The sequence below is a fragment of the Molothrus aeneus genome, chromosome 12, assembly GCF_037042795.1.
Source record: "Molothrus aeneus isolate 106 chromosome 12, BPBGC_Maene_1.0, whole genome shotgun sequence".
NCBI lineage: Eukaryota > Metazoa > Chordata > Aves > Passeriformes > Icteridae > Molothrus > Molothrus aeneus.
In genome coordinates this window covers 4,645,358-4,658,588 of record NC_089657.1, presented here as the reverse complement: position 1 = coordinate 4,658,588, position 13,231 = coordinate 4,645,358, and the positions used below count along the sequence as shown (strand labels likewise).

Genomic DNA, 13,231 nt, shown 5'->3' with positions numbered 1-13,231 from the left:
ACCAGCTGTTTTACTTATGCTTAAACACAGGCACCACCCCTTCATCCCAACTTTGTAAAGTTACAAAAACTCCCCAAGAAAAGTAGTTCTGAAAAGATTGTGTTGCTTTAAATTTCAAATACCTCAGGCTTTCCTGCTCTGCTCTGAGCAGTCAGGCTCTGGTCTGTGCTTGGGCTGTCACCATCCACATCATTGTCACAAAGCAAAATTTCCTGGGATGTAGTCCATCCTGGAGAAAGGTAGGAAGCTCTGGGAATTGGCACAAACTGGGGATCTGCTGGTTTGGCACACAGCTCGCAGCCTTGCTGCAGCCCAGCAGTGGTCTGCTCTGCTTAAGCAGAGGCTTTTTCCAACTTTTCAGTCGGGGCTTGGCGCAGCTCTGCTGAGCTGGGTGGTGATGCCATTCCAACTCAGCATCCATCCCAGCCCCAGCTTGGAGCTGCACCTCCTTGGCTGGTGAGCCAAGCCCCGGGGATCACATCTGAAGGCAGTACCTGTCCTGGAACAGAAAGGAACGTTGGAAAGCAGCCCTGAGAGCAACCTGGAAGGGTCATCCCAAGATGCATTTAAATGTCAGTGAAAGTTAATGCATGCTAGGCCAGAAGTTAAGAGATGGAGAGATGTGTTTACCTTCTGAACCTGTTTGAATCTTGGCATTGAGAAAATCTAGTAGTTATGAAACTACGACTGAAAACCACGATGTTCATATCATGTCCATCTGCTGAATGTTAAATAAATATGTTGGTTGGTTGGTTATTTAAGTACGTTGGCCAACTGGCATAGTATGAAATGTTTCTAGAAATAGTTAGGGGATATTTTTTTTGTTGTTGTTGTAGGTTGAGTCCTTCCTCAGAAATACAGGAAAATGAGGAGACACTTAGCAGGATAGGGAGGTTTTTGTTTGTGATTTTTCCAGATACACTGCTCAGAATCAGCTTTAATTAATCGAAGATAAGCTGCATACATTTTGCATATGTGCGTTTTGATTCTGGTGTTCCAATGGAATTATTCCAGGCGTTCGCTCCAGCAGCAGTGCCGTTATCACAGGTGTAACTCAGAGCTGTAATTTTTAGAGTGAATATCTTCAGTGGGAAGTGGTCTGCTCTGCTCTGCGGGCACCTCTCATTAATATTGTGTGGCTGCTTCAAGGTCAGGCTGGGAGCCTGATGCACCAAACAAGGGGGCAGCAGCAGTGTCAGGTTGTTGTGGTATAACCCCACAGCCCTTTCCTCTCTCCCCCAAGGATGGGAGAGAGAATCTTCTGGGAAAAAAACCCCAGCCAAAGTCAGAACAAAGGTGTTTAAAACATAATACAGCTAATGTTGGCAGAATTTTTATCTGCTTTCTCCTATCATCTGTTTTGAATAGGAGTGAGCGTCCTTCTCAGAAGCATTAGCAATGCAGATTTTTTGGTGACACTGCTGGAGGCATGGCTTTATTCACAAGCCCCATTTGGTATGAGTTTGGAGGCTTACAGATTTGCTCTTCTCTCTGTAAAAGACCACCTTAGGTGAGGGAAGAGGAGGTGGCAGGGGATGCTTAGCTGCAGAAATCCCATCCAGCACCAGAGATTCACAGCACCTGTTGGCTTCTCCTTGAGTTCTTCCAATTGAGAGGGGCTGAGTGTCTCAGCAGGGGAAAATTTCATGCTCCTAATTACCTTCTTCAGATATTCTTATAAAGACAAAAGTCCATGGAAAGACTTTTGATAGCTGTATCTCATCACCCAAGTCAGAAGCTGATTCTCGTGGCTTGCAGCAACTTGATCTCACCCACATGCACTGTAGGTGCAGAGCCAGTGCCAGAACTCCTCTCCTCTTAGCAAGTGACCACCAAAATGATTTATCACAGACAGACATGTTTGGAAAGTTTAGCAAAGAACTGCTTTTGGGAGGTTACAAGGTTAACTACCGAAGTTGTATGTAACTTGGAGCTGATGCATGGCAATTAATCAAGAAATTACATTCCACATCTCTTTGAGAGCCCCCACGGCGCGCTGCGTCAGGGGCAGCAGGCACACACTGAGGGCAAGGCAGTTCTGCTGGTCAAAATGCAAATTATTTCATATTGAACGAAAAAGAGCATAGAATAAATGCTGGCAGAGGAGGGCCATGGTAGGGAACACTCTTTTTAGCAAGGAAAAGGACTCTGAATTCTGAGCAAACCTGCAGCATATGCAAAAAAAAAAACCCCTCTAATTGTTGCTGCCTTCAGGTGTGTGCTTTAAATCCATTCATAAACACCTCTGTTCAAGGCAAAGGTCCTTGTCCACATACTCACTGATTTGCAGCAAGGCTTTTTGGCTTTTTCAGAGTTTGGGTAACTCAGTTATTGCCTTCTTTCCACTCTTTACATTGACATATTCAATCCCAAGAGTTTAAGTCAATAAAATCAGTAGTGGGCGTGTTGGGATGCCATGGGTAGGAGTGATATAGAACTGATGCATCAGCTTAATTTATTGAGACCAATTTAATGCCAACTACCAGTGCTGCTTATGTGCTTTTATCAAAATGCTGGGAGTTGGGGTTTGGCTGATGAACCCTGTGCAAATCCAGTGATTCCCTTTCTTCCAGGGTTCAGCATTATCCAACCCCACAGGCTGGAATTGCCTGTCTTTGTGACTACTGATATTTGCGCTGATTTCCTCCTCTCTCCCTCCATCAGAGTCAGCAGCTCAGTGAAGCTCTGTGCTGATACAGAGCTAATTATGGATGGGTGCTTTGCACTGGATTTCTTTAATGAAGTCCTAATGGCAGGAGAGATACTTTGTGGGTGTGAATCCCAGCACCTGGACTGACTTGGATTGACTCCTGTGGGTTTAAGGCACTTTACACCCACTGGGGATTTGTCCTTAAGTAGCTTTCACTGAGCTGGAGAGGGGCAGAGCCACCCGAGCACACGGCACTAACAAGCTTGAACATTGTAATTAGCAAGCTGATCATTTTCTGTCTTTGACTGACATGTGACATCTCTGAAGCATTTTCAAAAGCTTCAGATTTTGAAAGTGGTGGGTGTTCTGAATTTTTGGGATGCACCTGTGTTCACATCCACACAAACATTCATTAGATCATAAGATGTGTTTGCCTCAGACTATGGATAATTTAAAAATTAGGGAGAATAATTTGTTCCAAGAAGCTATATATAATATGTTATATAAAATCTCTTATGCACTTATATCATATTCTATCATATAATGTCATATCAAACAATTTACTGTTACATTCAGCTATCACATATTATCTACCACATATTATTATAAATAATATTAATATATTACATAACACAGAATATATATGTCAGACATTATATCATTGATTATACAATATTTTATAATTATATTATAATATATTTTATTAGTATTACAGTGCACAAGTATATAAACATGGATATGTGTACAATATATGGATGTGCATGTGTATGATTATTTTTCTTCAGAGCAGTCAAGTATTGCATGTATATGTTTAATACATCAGTTTTTTCTTTGCCCAAATATAGGATCTTTTAAATGTCTTTATTTTTATTTTCACCATTGTTTTCCAGCAGCCCATCTGCTGAGACAAAATTGTTAGATGGCAAAATACATATTTAGGGGTTTGCGTTGTAGGTGGCTGAATTCTTGCTGCTCCCTGCCTGGTACCTGGGAAAAGGGCAAATAGCTCATCTCAATGCAGGGAGTTGTCTGTGTAGTGCCTGAGCTATTTTAATTTGGGAAGAATAAATAATTTTCTTCTTCTGAATCCCTTGTAGTCCCTCACCCACAGAAGCAGTTGGCGTACAACGCCTCCAAAGCCGGGGTCGTAAAATTAACACAGACATTGGGAACCGAGTGGATTGACAGAGGAGTAAAAGTCAACTGCATTTCCCCGTAAGTAAAATGTAGTCTCATTTTGAAACTACAAAGGGAATGAAATGTTCTACAAAGCTCAAATGAACACTATCTCAGCAAATAAAGTTTCTAATTAGCAGGTGGATTGCAACCCTTTTTATGTTGTCTTTTGCTTAACAAAGGTTTAAATACTTAGAACCGAGCCTGCTCTGTTGCTGTGTATACTCAGGGATTTAAGGAGAGGTTTTAGCATTTGGTAATAGGTTTTCTAATAATGTGAAGGGTAGTTTTTAGCATTTCCCTTCCAGATGAAATATTTCCTTAGTCTGTCCAAGCCTTCTGTGGTTAAAGAAAGGGTTTTTGACACTTAACAGGCAATACTTCTTTTCCCTTTTTACTTGATACAAATACGTAGGCACATATTTGTATTTAAAAGCTACATTTTATTGCTGTTATTGAGCTACTGTTCAGCTCCAACAGACACAGGAGGCCTGGTGTAGTTTTGTAAATATATATGTATTTATTTATTACAAATTGCATTTTCCTTATTTTTGGAGATTTCAAGCTCGATGTTTTAGGGTATTTATTCACAAAGAAAAGTTTTCCTACCAGATCCACTTTGTCTCTCCCTGTTTCTCACACACATGCCCAACCAGTCATTTTATTAAACAATTAGCAGTGCATGATAGTGCTGAGCAGAAACCCAAGTGGATAGCGTTAATTGGAAGCGGTCAAATTCTGTAGACCATTGAAGTCAATCAGAGTAACTAAGAAGGGCAGGATTTTAACCCAGGAGTTAAATTGTAATAATGAAGATAATAATGTAGATCAAATTAGGGAAAACAAATTACATATTTTAATCCACAAAGTGGAGGGGAAGAAAAAAATCACAGAGCTTAATGGCAAGTGCTTCTGTTTTTACCGCTGGTCTGCTCTCCCCTTGCTTGTGCTAGCTGTCTTCCTTATGATTATTTATTACTAATTATACCAGAGACTCCAGCCGTCACTCTACGTGATCCACAGATTCTTTCAACAGCATCTTACTTCCTAATGGGATTTTCCCCATGCCCATGCTAGCAGCACTGTAATGTGTTCCTACAACTAGCACTAGTGAATTTACACTGACTTTCGGGAGCTGGGGAGATGAAGGGAATTAGGGAAGCTCAGCAGGACCTGGCATGAATTGTGTCTGAAAACATACGGGTAATCTGCACCAGCAGAGGTGGGATAGTTGTGCCACATTCACAGCAATTATGGATGAGAAGGCTCTTACAGGAGGAATTACCCATTTCTTAGGAGCTTACATAAATTTAAAAAATAGTTACCAAATGATCAAAACTCATTGTTTTGTACAGCTTTGAAGCAAGCACTCACTTCTAGAGAAGTTATATTTCTGGAGACAGTTGCCAGAGCACGGAGAAAAAATAGACAGCTTCTCTTTCTAATTTTTAAGGCAACACAGGGTTGCACTTTGATCATCTCTACCTGTCTTAAACTCTAGCTCTGAGCTCAAAATTTTACAACAAAAAGGGGGTGATGTGTTGCCTTTTTGGAGGAATAGCCAGGAAGGACATATGGAGAACAAATATTTTGCTGTCTTTGAGGTCCCCTGTTGTGGACAGAACAGTTTTCCCTAATGCAGGTGGGAACCTGGACTGAGCTGCTTTGGAGACCAGCAGAACTTCCCTCACAGAGCCTCCAAGCTCTGGTTGAGCCCCTCGTGATGGGATTGCCCAGGGACCCCTGGGCACGAGGAAGGAGCCTGCAGCAGTTCACGGAGCTCAGATCCCTCATCACATGAGCAAAACCCACTTCTGCTTCTGAGTGAATAACTATTCACATTTATAGTCCTGTCTGTGTGAGATGTGAACCTGCATTTCAGTGCACATTTGGACCCATCCTCAGACCTGTGGACCCCACTAGTATCACTGTCTCTTGATGTGACTCACCGAGGACCAGGGACAGCTTTGACCCACTTGATCTGAGTACCCAGCACCAGCAGGAGCCTCAGTGTCATCTTATAACAGGATGGGATTTTAAAGAGTCTGAGGAGAACAGATGTAGATATAAGGCATTATGGTACCCAAGATCTGGAAAAGTAAAATATCTGTGTCCTTAAGTACTTTGCCCCTCCCAGTCATGGTTGCATTAAAGCTTTAAGGCACTCCCAGTGTGCCTCTGTCTGAAGCTTCAAATGCTCCAGTCTGGCCTTAAACATTATTTCACCATGCAAACCTTTTGGCCTTTTCCCCCTCTTCCTATCTGGTCACTTTTTATCAACTTAATTTCTTAATGAGTGCATAAAACTTATGCAGAGCAATGCATAAAAGTTAGCAATGCATAAAATGTTATGACAGAGTCCTTAGGATGATTTATTACCTTTATAAAATTGAACATGCAGGCTTCTCTTGCTGGCCAGGCAAACCTGATGCCTAGGGAGAGAAGGTGGCTGAGATTCCCTGGATGCTTTGGCTGACTTACGCTGTTGCTGTCGTGGAACCTGTGCTCAGTGCCAGTGCCATCACCTCATAGCCTGCTGCACAGCTGATGCCAAAAAATGAAGGTGGTCTTGGAGTATTCCTGAAATGGATGTGGGGGTTGAACTGCAGAGGGTGTAATCAGGGAACTTTACAGAGCACTGACTGATGCCCAGCTGCTCATAGGATTTAGTCTCTTTGCTGGTTCCAGGACATGGAAGTGTGTTGGGTGTGATGGAAGAGGAAATTCTGGAAGGTGTCTGGTTTTTGGCATGTGCAGCATTGAACACGTCATTTTTGCAGCTATTACACTGAATCAATGTCCATTTTTTTGGCTAATTACTGCCTTCTTGATTAGCAAGACATGAAATACCATTATGTGATGATCTTTGGGAAGGGCAGGTGGAAGTTGATATTAAGGTCAACTCGCAGCCAGGCCAGCAGCCCTGGGGGATGAACCATGTTCCCTCCTGATGGGCTGCTGGGATTTGGGTTTGGGCTGCTGGGCAAAGAGCCTTTGTGTGCCCAGCATCCTGCCCTGCTCCTCTGAAGGCAGCCACACAGTGCTGCCCCAGGCTTGTAGCCCCAGAAAGCAGGCAGAGCAGAATCACTGCAGGTTTGGGAAACACCCCATAAGGGGGAAGGAGAGGCAGAGCTGGCAGGTGAAGGAGCACCCCAGCATCACCTGAAGGCATCCCAATTAAGCAGCATTACTATCCCCATTAAGCAGCAGTCGTTGCTGGTAAGTATCTTTGGACTTAAATCTTAATTCCTTGGGAGATGTCCCAATTAAGTGGATCTTGTGATTAAACACTTCCTGATTAAGTGGAGTGTACTTAACTCATTCAAATTAATAACTCATCTGAAAGAAATCAAGTTACACACAGATGGAATCTTTTTTTGCTCTCATTTGGGGATTGAGTGCACGTAACAATTCCAGTTAAGTATCTGGTAAGTGATATTTTTCTTAATGTGTCTCTCGAAGTGGAAATGTTTCAGGCAATTGTTTTTTTCTCCTTTTTTTTTAGCAGTCTTTTTTTTTCCCTTCATGTCCAAAATTGTCCTGTGTATCAATAATGAAATATTGATGCTCATATCTAACATTAAGAAACCAGCAGTTTGATATTACATTGACATGCAACAGAAAAGTACTGATAGGCTCAGCACTGAATACGAGATGAGGTAGGGAATTAATGCATTGGCAGTTGTCTTTGCTGGAACTGGTTAGGAGCCAACTAAAATCTGCCTAAAAGGGTTCGACAACGTTAAATTGCCCAACTTGGCACCAAGCTTTCCCAGAAGATGTGTAGTATCAATGACATGCCTAATATTTATAGTGCCATCAGTATGTGTGTTTGCAACTTTTAAGTTTTGCGCTGTATTTTTTTCTCATTTCTATAACAAAAATTTGTAGTGAAGTTTGGTTTCACATCTAAATTTTTGCTACGTTGAGTGAACCTAAAGAAAGGTCCAGCAAGAGGCACAGCATGGTGATTCACAGACTGCAGTGATCAGACCAAAGATCATTTTTCATAACAGATTGAAAAACGTCCTCTTTTTAGCAAAATCTGTTGTGCTGGAGGACTATGTGTTTTATTCCCTAATCTGCATTCCCTTGAGGTTAAAATGTATCTGTAAATGAAAAAAACAAGAAAATCATATGGATCTTATTCTGGTCTCTGCTAGTGTAAAGCCAGAATGATGATGACGATGGTGATGGTTTTGTAAGCTCAGTGAGAGGCACGTAAGGGAAAGGAGTTCAATATATTTCATGTCTGCTGCTCAGAGCAGGTTTCTCTCTGAGGAAAACCAGTTCTTGAGGAGTTTAGAAAAGCAAAGGAGACTATGGGGTTCTGCTTGAAGGAAATAAGTAAAGCATTCACAGTCCTATACTGGAATGTGCTTGATTTTGCTACATTGCCAGAACTTAAGTGAGCTGCATCGCTCAGTGTTTCTGAACTGCTCTGCTCTTTATTGACAATTACAATAAAATATAAAGCTGATATTTAAATCCTGCCTGATTAGTGCGAACAGAAATGTTTGGGGGAAAATCTGAATTAGTTCCACTTCATAACAGAGTAAATAGTGGATTTCAGCCTTCATTTAAAACAAAAGGTAAATCTCATACCCAGAATCCAGTCTGTCTCAAAAAATTATTTCCTTGGAAGTCTAAATTGGGATGCCGATGAAGTTTCAGAACAAAACGGGTATTTTTATACTTTGTTCATTTCATATTTATCACTAGCTTGTTTGCTAATTTTCATTTGCAAGAGGCAATTCTTCCAGCTAACTGGCTGCCTCAATGGGCCACTGATTTCTTTGAAGTGACAGTCTGTAAATATGCATAAAAAAGAGATGCAATTAGCGTGTGTGTGGTTCAGTGCAGCCTGATTTCATTGGCAAGTTTACCCACAGTGTTGATAAGCTACATTATCTAGAAAATTGGCCGCTGAAAAACAGCACCTCTGATTGCCAGCAAAGGTTCCAGATAACAGGGTGCTGAAGAGAAATATAATTGAGGTTGAATATGTTAACCAAGGTGTCACATGCTCCTTAGAAGCGCTAATTTATCAGCATGTTGGAATTTTTATTAACATTTGGAATGCATTTCTACCACACTAATGAAGTGGAATTGGCAGTTCAGGTTTTAGTTATTGTCATTTCTGAGAAGTTAAATGTAATTTCTCGTTAGACACAGTTATGTAAATATATTTGTTCAGGGGCTGAAAAAATTATACATTTTGCAAAATACAAATATGTTGTTAAGGAGGAGTATGACAAATCAGTTGCAGTTAAAGTCATAAAAGCCAGCCAAATCTTTGCCCTGCATTGTGCTTCCTGCAGCATTTTAGGGCACCTGGAAAAAAACCAAACTTAGCAGAGTTTTAGTAAATAGTGGAATCAGTCATTAATGTAAAAGAGGCATGACAAGTAAATCAGTGTGATTTGTCAGTTGTTGGTTTAAGGGGCATCACACTGGGTGTGTTGTGCTTATCTCTGCCCCTCCTTTTTTTGTGTGGAAAGGCTCTGGTGCCCAGAAGGGTGCTGGCTTTTTTTCCCCTTGTTGTTTAACATATGGGGTGTTGGCCTGTTTTCACTTTCTGGGCTGTACACAAGCACGCTGTATGACATTAGTTGTAGAGTGATGAGAAATTGGTGGAAGGACAACAGTTCCCAAGAGCCATGACAGACCCAATTCAAGGCACTTTCACTTCCAATGCTGTACTTGTTTTCTGGAAAAGAAATTTAAACTGGTGATTATGGGTAACCTGAAAGTAAGGGGGTTGTGCTATTAGCTGAGAAGATCGTGTGAGTGTATGCGTACTTGAAATGAAACTCCTGAGCTGCCCATCAGCAGCGGAAGGCGATGATAGGAAAGGAGCGCTATGGAAGTTTGCACTGTGACTTTCAGCGAGGACAGAGCAGGCTGGATGTGCTCATCTCCTTTGTGCTGTTACCCTGCTTTCCTTCTGAATTAACATTCTGAATTAACATAAAACACCTCTAGGTGCTGCCTTTCCTTCTGGGCAGGACTCGTTGCTAAACCCTTGGTCGGTGTGCTCGCTGCAGGGGCATCGTTGACACGCCGCTGATCCGCTCGCAGGAGCTGCGGCCGCTGGTGCGGCGCTGGCTGGCTGACATTCCTGCTGGAAGGCTGGCCCAGCCCACGGACCTGCAGGCTGCTGTGGTCTACCTGGCCTCCGAAGCCTCCGACTACATGACAGGCCACAACCTGGTCATTGAGGGTGGCCAGAGCCTGTGGTGAGAGGCGTCCTGCAGTCTCCCTTCTCATGGGCCTTGGAAAGTGAGTATTAAAGTTAAGCTTAGCCTCAGCTTTGCCTTGTGTGACTACATAGCCAGCTAATATGAAATTATTGTTTTCTTCTTTCAGGTGTTAATTTGGAGACTTGTATAATGCACAGGAAGAATAAGGCAAAAAAAAAGGGCAATCTTTCAGTTTTTCAGCATTTTCGTGTTTTTCACTGCACAGTCACATTTCTGTTAAATTAGTATTTAATGATATAAAAGTACATTTACTGCAGTGAGATTTGCCTATTATTTAAGTTTAACAGGGGGCATTTTAAAAGCAATCAATATTAGCTGGTCTGTGTAGTTTATTGTTCTTAGGCAATTTTTTTGTATTCAAGTTGTTCCAGTGACATCTGTGAGTGGTGAAAAACAGTTGGATGTAGTGTTAAAAAAAATAAATTAGTTCATTACATTTGAACCTGAATGTTGCCATTTAATATTTTCTGGTGTTCTTTAGTTTTTGACAGTGTTTTTATACAAACACCCACATAAATGCCCCTGAAAGAACAGTGCTGCACTTAATAGAGATTCATGGTTGGTAATTATAATGGCTCTAATCCAAACCTATTGAGGTAAGTAGGGACTGCTCATATACTTTAAGTTAAATGTGCGTTTAAGTGTTGATACAACTGAGTCTTTGTTTTCCATGTAGACAGAAGTAAGCAAAGGTCATCTTCCAAATAATTTCTTTTTCCACTTGTAAAATTCTGAAGACAACTCTTGGGTGCAAACCAAGGCCAGCTCAAGTGATATTGATACAGTTCTGTTGGCTGAAGAACTTGTTTTAGTGATAGCTTTGGGTTCATTGCTTACAGGCAGTAAAATGTGGCACAATAACCCCATGGTTCTGATATTGCTCTGGATAAAGACAGACTTCCATCCTGAGGGCCCTAAAGCATAACCTAAGGAGAATTTACGGGAAGAAATTCACTTGCAAATCCTCATGTCATTTGTTTTGCATTTGGCAGCTCTTTGTTACCATAACATAAATAATTGTGGATGGATGTCATTACTTTGATTAAGTGCTACAAGCCCATGCATTGGCTGGCCATTATTGTGGGGAATTGCTGTAATGGCTTCAGACTTGACATTCACTGCTACGTTGTAAGGTATGCGCCTTGCTGACGTACTATCATCGTTATCGTGGATAAAGTGCAAGAAGATACTTGTCTTCATTAAATTTTCTATTAGACCATTGATAATTAATACATATCTCATGTTTCATCTTGAGTAGTTTTTCTGGGGAGTGCTGCTGTTAAGCGACTCAGGGCTAGAGATTTTTGGATGAAATCCTTGCCTTGTGTGTATGATCTAATTTATTGACAATGCTCTGCAAACTCACAGGCTTAAGCAGAGCTTGATTTTGGATAAATCTTCAAGAAAAACAATTAAGGATTTAAATGTTTTATTATTTTTCTGGGCTCACAAAACCTTTTCTCTCCTAGCTCCCACACTTGCATCATTTTGTGTCATGCTCTGGAGGGCTCGATGGAGTTCTCACATCCCTCTTGCTGGCTTTTCACCCAGAGGTTAATGTGCAAACATTGGTGAACTCATCAGGAGCTCTTCCAAGCGATCCTAGAGGGGCTTGTATACTATTGCTTGGACTGCTGGTGAACAGTTTGTTGCAGCTTCTACCTAAAGTGTAAAATAATGAACTTTAGTTAATTTGAAACATGAACTACAGTTGGCACTGGAACTATGAGCAGTGTTTTCACTTTCTCAGCAGAAAGACAAAAGACTGAATGGACTGCTAAGGCTGAACTTCCATTCCTTGCCTGGAGACGGTTGAAGTTCAGCACCAAAAGGCACTGTCAGGGAACTTAAGGAAGCTGAACTTCACTGCCCTGGTTTCGGGAAGACTTTCAGCCAGCAAAGGTCATGCTGTGATTTTCACAAGTTTCAAGTTAAAAACAAAACCCAGACATTAAAAAAAAATCACCTAGACTTAAAAAAAAAATCAAAATTATCTCTTAACTAAGCAGCCTCCAGTGTTTGGATGAGAGCTTGTCTCGCCTGCTCTGTTTGCCCCCAGGCTCTGCCTTTGAAGGGCTGAGTGGGCAGAGCAGAGGAATGAGCTTACCTGCACAGGCTGGTGTGGGGCTTGGCTCCTGTCTGGGGGCATTGCTGTGTGCCCATGTGGGCCCTGGCCCTGCCCCATGTTGGCCCAGAGAGGCTGGTGGAAGGGGCTGTCTCTCCCTCCATGACACAGGACTAAGCAGCCCAAGGGGATGTGGTACTTGGTGCCAAGTCCCCAAGCTAATTGGCAAATACCCTCACAGTACTTTTGTTTTTCATGGCACCCTCGCTTTGGCCAAGGAAACATCCTGGAGGAGACCAGGTGTCAGAAGGGAAGTGTCTTTCTCTCTGTATGTATGAGCTGGTCTGTCTCTTCCTAAGCAAACACTTTCATCTCTCTCCTCCACAGGCCTGTTGAGTCATCAAATGATTTGGGTTTGAAGGGATCTTAAAGATCTTCTAGTTCCAACCCCCCTGCCATGGACAGGGACACCTTGCCCGAGACCAGGTTGCTCAAAACCCCATCCAACCTGGCCTTGAACCCAGGGCTTCATCCATTTGGGAGCTCTGGCAATGGCAGTGTGGCTCCCCACCCTCTCCCACAGAATTTCCTGAGGAAAATGGCTGATTTCCACTCAAAGGCAGGGCTGTGACCATGCAGTGCTGCTTCTGTCTAGTAGCACCAAACTTGGCATGTGGGTTGGGAGCTGTGGGGTGGCTGCTCCTTGGGCATGGGGCTCCCCACACTCTGCCTTGTGCTGTGGGGGAGCCTCATTGCTACAGCCATGGGGTCTCTTCCTGGGATGCAGCCCTAAGGCCAAGTGGAAGCATCAGTTTCCACTTTAAAGGGAAAAGCAAAGTTCAAGAAGTTCATGTCAATGTCTAGAAGTATCCAAAAGGAAGGTATTGAGAGGATAGTGGTGATGCCAAGTCAAAGGACAAAAGACAATGGGCACAAAATGATTCCCAGGAAGTTCCACCTGAACACAAGGAAGAACTTTGCTGTGCAGTGATGGAATATGGGAACAGACTACCTGGAGAGGATGTGGATTCTCCCTCATTGGGGATATTCCAGAACTATCTGGCTTCAACACTGTAT

At 42.3% G+C, this 13,231-nt stretch overlaps 1 protein-coding gene across 1 annotated transcript in view; it reads left to right on the top strand.

Annotated features, from left to right (window-relative positions):
* Positions 1–10,069, top strand: part of LOC136561850 (uncharacterized) — a 32,451-nt gene extending 22,382 nt beyond the window's left edge. Inside the window, exons 11-12 of the mRNA XM_066558357.1 lie at positions 3,748–3,865; positions 9,874–10,069. Coding sequence (XP_066414454.1) covers positions 3,748–3,865; positions 9,874–10,069 — 314 coding nt within the window. The remainder of the gene's footprint in view (positions 1–3,747; positions 3,866–9,873) is intronic.
* The last annotated feature ends 3,162 nt before the right edge of the window (positions 10,070–13,231 follow it).